This window comes from Mus pahari, chromosome 5, assembly GCF_900095145.1.
Source record: "Mus pahari chromosome 5, PAHARI_EIJ_v1.1, whole genome shotgun sequence".
Taxonomy (NCBI): Eukaryota; Metazoa; Chordata; class Mammalia; order Rodentia; family Muridae; genus Mus; species Mus pahari.
The window spans coordinates 64,590,006-64,596,530 of record NC_034594.1 but is presented as its reverse complement, the minus strand read 5'-3'; the positions used below and the strand labels follow the sequence as shown (position 1 = coordinate 64,596,530).

Below are 6,525 nucleotides of genomic sequence, written 5' to 3'. Positions count from 1 at the left end.
AAAAAGAAAGAAAGAAAGAAAGGAAGGAAGGAAGGAAGGAAGGAAGGAAGGAAGGAAGGAAGGAAGGAAGGAAGAAAGAAAGAAAACAATCTGAGCAAGCCATGAACAAATGATCCAGTAAGATGCACTCCTCCATGGGCTCTGTGTCAGTTCCTGCCCAAGGTTCCTGCCTTGAGTTCCTGCCCTGAGTTCCCTCTGTGATGGATGGACTACCACTGTAAGCTGATAAACCCTTTCCTCACCAGGCTGCTTTTGGTCACGATGTGTGAGCATAGCAACAGAAACCCTAAGACAAGGTGCTTCAGAGGTTCATAGAAAGTTTTTTGTGTGTGTGCGTTTTAATTTATATTATTAGCTGGGAGTGGAGGCCCACACCTTTAATCCCAGCATTCTGGTGGCAGAGTCAGGCAAATCTCTGTGAGTTTGAGGCCAGCATGGTCTACCAGGACAGCCAAAGCTGTTACATAGAGAAATTCTGTCTCAAAAAGTTTATATTATTATTGTGTGATTATGTGAATGAGGGACTTTCATATGCCATGGTGTGTGTGTGTCTGTATGTGTGTATGTGTGTGTCTGTGTGTGTCTGTGTGTATGTTAGAGAGCAACACTGGGCAGGGGTGCTTCAAGGTAGGGTTTCTCTGGGTTGCCCTGGCTGTCTTGGAACTCACTCTGTAGACCAGGATGGCCTTGAACTCAGAGCTCCACTTGCTTCTGCCTCCTAAGTGCTGGGATTAAAGGCATGTGTCACCACATCAGGCCCAGAGAGCAACATTTTAGAATGTGTTCTCTCCTTCTACTTTTATGTGGGGTTGGGGGATCAAATTTGGGTTATTGGGATTTCATGGCAAATCTGAGCTATCTCACTTGCCTTCAACCCCATCTTTTCAAAGCCTACTTTTTTTTTTTTTGCAATTAATTAATTAATTAATTAATTTTTGGAGACACACTCTTGTGTAGCCCAGGCTGGCTAAAAGCCAGCTGTGTGGCTAAACAACAGGTTGAGCTTCAAGGGCTCACGCCTGTACCCTCTCAACCGCTGTAATTACCAGGCTGGATTTTACATGGTGGTGTTGGAGACCAAAGGCAGGGCTTTGTGCTCCACAAACGGAAATTGTGGGAAAGCTTTGCTTCATGATGAAAGGGGTAATAAATGGTAGGCCACTGTCCTGCTGGAATATAGATGTAAAGTATGGAACTGTGGCAGCTAGCTGCCAACTTGAGCAACACTGCCAGGAAGATGTGGAGTCACCATCACCATCTCTAAATTCTTACTATGTGGGGGAAAGGACACCTGCTGCTTGCTTAAGCTAAGGCTACAGCTCATCGCATTTTGTCCTTGAAGCCCAGTCCACTCCTAACTACTGTGCCACCCACTGAGAAGATGGGCAGCTCTACTGGACTAGGGAGTATGGGTTACCCTCTTGGGATGCTGCTTGTGAATGTGACATCCAGGGCCAAAAGGAGATGAGGCTCCAAGTCAACTATGGAGGACCAGTCCTGACAGCACTCCATGGTGCTGATGAGCTGCACAAAAGGTACTCTTGGTTGGGTGTGGCATTTGGGGGTTGTCACCTCTGAAGAGTCCACAGTCTCCTCAACTGGGACAAGGAGGGGCCTGCTGCCAGCAGCAGCACCATGTGGCAAGATTCCAGCAGTGCCTCGGTGGGCGATGGCAGATGAAGACCTCTCCAAGCTCTTGTGTATAAGGGTGACTGGGTGAATCTGGGGAGTCCTGGACTCCTTGCTTGTCTGGGGTGTTTTGGATCAAGCTGCTTTTCTGGAACTTCACCTTGCATTTGCAGACAGTTCACTCTGGATGTAACTAGGGTTTGTTTTGGGTTAAAATGGGTTTTCCTTTTCCTCAGTCACATCTCAAGATTCAAAACCTGCTGCTGTCTGGACTAAATATCACCACTGTTCTCCAAGAAAATAGTTTAAGCTGTGAAGCCCTTCCTGCACAATAAGGAAGCGAATACTTGGGCCACTGGCTCCTTCCTATTCTTGGCTCCTCTCTGCCACAGTACTAGGCTGGAATGCAGGAGTACTGGGCGCAAACTCCTCTGATTCATGTCCTGTAAACCAAGCTCATAGATGAGGTTCACGGTGAGAAATCACCCTTGGGGTACCCTAATGAGGTGGAAACTTAAGGGTTCTTTGGAAAGTCAGTTGTGTTCCATGGTGTTTTGCTGGGGCAAACATGTGAAGGAGTGTTTTCCTGAAGCAGAACAGGTGAAAGGCTAAGGCAGACTTACGAAGGAAGGTTTTGCTGAAGCAGACAGGAGAGAGGATGTTCTGCTTGCTAAAGCAAGCACATGAAAGGACACATGATGAAGGGTTCTTTGCTAATGATGTGCATGTGTTGGTCTGCCATACATTGTGCAGTTGAGCTGTATTTGTTAGGACTCCATACAGAGAAACGCACCAAAAAAACTTCTGGTGGTGTGCCTCAGCTTCTTGTTGCTTCTGTAGACACGGGCTGATTGGCAGAATGATGTTAGCTGAGACAGACACATGTGTTGAGGCAAGACCAGTGGAGGCCATGTGATGTTTGGAGGGTATAAATAGGACTTGATGGACAGTGACGGGGGCTGAGCTTGGCTTGCTTATAGAGCTAAGTGTGTGAATCTTGTGGGTCTCTGTCTTTGCTGAGCTTCGCTTCCCTGAGAGAGGCCGAGATGAGAACTTCTCCTGGTCCCTTCTGCTGACTCGAGCCAGGGCTGAGGCATGGCAGTCTCTGCTAGGTCACTGCTATTGTTGACCTGACTCTACCGAACTGGACTGCTGTTGTATCCATGAAGTATTTATCAGTGGATCAAGCTGCCACTGCTGACCTGTGAAGTGAACTGCCAATTTTCAGATAACACAGATGGGAGATGCTCCAAAGAACTTTTCTAAACAGGTCCACTTGCCCCCCCCCACCGTCCCCCACTGTCTCCTTTCTTTCCCACTACCTCTGGTGGGTTGTGGGCTACAAGGGAGGTTAAAGTATTTAAGAACCATCATTAAAATAGCATTTGAAGGCTGGAGAGATGGCTTAGTGGTTAAGAGCAGTGACTGCTCTTCCAAAGGTCCTGAGTTCAATTCCTGGCAACCACATGGTGGCTCACAACCATCTGTAGTGGGATCTGACGTCCTTTTCTGGTATGTCTGAAGACAGCTACAGTGTACTCACATACATAAAATAAATCTTTACAAAAAAATAGCATTTGAGAAAAATTAGAGATATACCCTAAGTTTCTAGAACACAGGTCTTAACCCCAGTGAACAAATTCAATGTTAGCAACAACCTGTGAGCAGGCTCACTGTGTGCATAAGAGACTGAAGCTAAGGGCTGGGGTGCAGCTAACTGAAGGCTTTCGTCACATGCACAGCCCTGTGAACTCCACTCCTGGCATCATAATAGGACTACAATAGGAGCGGTGGGTCTGTCAAGATCATATGATGAATGAAGCAAGTTACCACAAACTCTCTCTGCTCCCAAACACATTTATTATCCCCGACAGTTTCTGAGGGTCCTGAACAGCTCTCATCTAGAGGTCCTACCAGGGTAGAAAAACCCCCTTTCTAGTTTACCTGCCCATGTGGCTCTCGATAGATGGACCCTTCTACAGAGTCTCAGCAGTGTGGCTGGCTTCCAGAGAGAGTGGGAGACTGTAAGGGAGAGGCTCTTTGCTCCGGCTTCCAAAGTGCTGGGGTTATAGGTGTGTGCCATCACTCAGCAGGAGCAGCCCTCTCAGAAGCTGTTCTTTGAAGGAGCGTAGCATCACTTCTACCTCATTCTATTCGTTACTCTGAACTGCCAGGTTCAGAGAGCAGGGACTGTCTCAAGATGTAATTTGAGAGGTGGGCTTTGCAGGCTACACTAAGACCTAGTCTCCTTGCTCCAATGAGTGATGGGACTCGGGATAGTTCTGAATGCCCCTTCCTTTAGAATAGGGTTGAAGACCAGACTCAATAAGAGCACTGGGTGCACATTTAAATCTGAGCTTCAGATGAACGCTGGATAACTCTTTATCACAAGTGTACCTCAAATATTGCTGGGCAACCCTGGTTTGGAGAGCCTGGGGCTAGGAGGAAGAGACTCAGTGTGGTGGTCTGTGAGAGGGGCCGCTGGGTCCTGATGCTCTAGGATGTGAGAATACACACTGATGGGGTTCTTGATGCCAAGCGTGATCCTCCCACACCAGTCCCCCGCTTCTCAGAAGGACTCCGACAGAATGACCAAGGAATCAGGCTGACAGATGACAACCTGGACAGTCCACCATTCTAGAAAACCTCCTTCCCTGGGGGAATGGAGAGGAATCACCCTCTCTGGGCCCCAGCTAGGTAAGGGAAGGAAGGCAAGGAAACAGGAAGTTCAGAATTCTGACCTGCTCTGGAAGACAGCCAGGCAGAGGAGCAGCTCGGGCTGGGGGACCTCTCACAGTGCTCTTCCCAGGATGGTCACCTCCCTGGTCCCCTGAGCAAGGCCCCTCCCTCTCCCCACAACCCTGAAGCCCCCCTCTCCACCACATCCACTCTCGGCCCATCTCAAGTGTCTCCCTCCTTAATTTAGAAAGGAATTGCTTCCTGTAGGAAGTTCTCCCGACCATGGCCTCTGCCCAGCCACACAGCACCCGCTAGGCACAAGCTCAAGGGCAGGAACTACGTGCTGTTCTTAGACTGCTGTCTGCTTGACTGTCTACTCATGCCTGCTCTAGATGAAGCGCTTGTCCTGTTCCTTATAGGAGAAGGGGTCCCCAGGGAAAGGCTGGGGTGGGGGCTGGTTGTAGACACCCTGCAGGAAGATCCAGGCTGTGCCCACCACCATGACGGGTGTCACCACAAACAGGCAGAGACGGTCCACTGTGCGGGCCACCTGGTTCCAGTTGTCCTTCTCCTATATGTAGGGTCAAGACACCATGGGGTGAGGGAGGCCTTCAGAATGCAGGCTTACACCCCTAAGCTAGGGCCTGGAAATGGAGGCACAGAGACTTGGTTTCTATGTGTCTGTGGGGGCCACCTCAGGCTTATAGCAGTAGGGTGGGTCAGGACAGAATGCCATTACCCTTAGTAGGGACCCAAGCCACTCAGGGTTGCTTCGAGTCACATATGAACAGGAGGATACAATGGAGAACCGCTAAAAAGTTGCTTAAGAGTAGACAGCACAGTATGGCTGTCTTTGAAAGGATTGGTGCTGGGCTGGGAGTGTAGATCAGTGGTTAATGCTTTCCTAGCATACAGAAGCCCTGAGTCTAATACCTAGCACTGCAAAAGTAACATAACAATAAAGCAAATATTATAAATAAATATATAATCAAAATATAAAATATATTTATATATACTACATAAAATTAAAAATATTTGTTATATATTATTTATTATTATTTTATAAAATAGTATACTTACATATTATATATTCATTATTATTGTATATAATAATTGTATAATAAATATATAATATGTATAAATACCCATTTATATATAATATATAAAAATAAATAAATATAATAAATAGATGCTATCTGGAATATCTAAGCAGAAAGAACATGTATTTAAAATTTGTCCTGGTCATGTTAGGCTGTCTGTCCAGGGTGATGCTGTGGGGTTTCATGAAGGAATTCTGCCTTCTTGGGAGAATGTATGCCAAGGGTTCCTTACCCACCATGCATCTCTTCATCTAAGAGGACATGTGTCTATGAGGGGAAGACAGAATCCACTTGATCCCTAGTCTACTTGAACATCTGATTCCATGGTAGCTCAGGTCACTCACCTCATTGTAACTGTTTTGGTCCCTCATATGGTTGACGATGAAGTTTGCCCCATCCACAGCTGGCTTCATCTCATTGAAGAGCTCCTGTTGGACCTGCTCAGAGCTTGCTGGTGGCCGGCCTGTGAACACAGGCCAGGGGCAGGCATGATGCCTATCACTGCCCACCTCCCACACATGGGCCACGCTCCAAGGCTACTAGAACTCACGGGCTGTGGTGAGGCGCCGGGCCAGCCCATGCCGCTCTGATTGCTTCTCAAACATGAGGTCACTGCGGGACTTAAGGGAGAAATACTCCTCTGCCTTGCAGATGTATCCCAGAGAGCTGCTTCTCCGGATGAGTGCCCCGGGGCCGGGGTCTTCCTCTGCTGGGCGCGACATGTGGAGGAGCTTGGGCAGGGTCTCCAGGAAGAACTTTAGCAGTCAGGGGGACACAAGACAGGCCATTTCACAAGTGTGGAGTCATCTTTACACATTCTGAGGAGCCTGGTTGCCGCACAGAGCTCCCAGGCTGACCCCACTATCTGTTTCCCAGACTCCCCACTGACTGGTGTAGGATGCTTTCAATGATCTCTCATTGCTTACAGCAACAGCAGAACTCAGTCACTGAAAATAAATCTTAAGAACAAAAGAAGTGGAGAATGGGGGTACATGCCTTTGATCCCTGCATTCAGAAGGCTGGGGCAGGAGAATTAAGAGTTTGAACATGCCGGGCTTGGTGGCGCATGCCTTTAATCCCAGCACTTGGGAGGCAGAGGCAGGTGGATTTCTGAGTT

The 6,525-nt window shown here is 48.0% G+C and overlaps 1 protein-coding gene across 3 annotated transcripts in view; it reads right to left on the bottom strand.

Moving 5' to 3' along the window:
* Positions 1-3,700: 3,700 nt before the first annotated feature.
* Chrnd (cholinergic receptor nicotinic delta subunit) overlaps positions 3,701-6,525 on the bottom strand; it is a 9,719-nt gene continuing 6,894 nt past the window's right edge. For 2 of the 3 annotated variants that reach the window (XM_021198101.1, XM_021198103.1), the window contains 3 exons: positions 5,959-6,163; positions 5,753-5,871; positions 4,687-4,879 (listed from right to left, as the gene is read on the bottom strand). In XM_021198101.1, coding sequence (XP_021053760.1) covers positions 4,697-4,879; positions 5,753-5,871; positions 5,959-6,163 — 507 coding nt within the window. In that variant the 3' untranslated portion in view covers positions 4,687-4,696. Of the gene's footprint in view, positions 4,880-5,752; positions 5,872-5,958; positions 6,164-6,525 lie in introns of all 3 variants that reach the window. The other variant, XM_021198100.1, reaches the window with a different exon arrangement.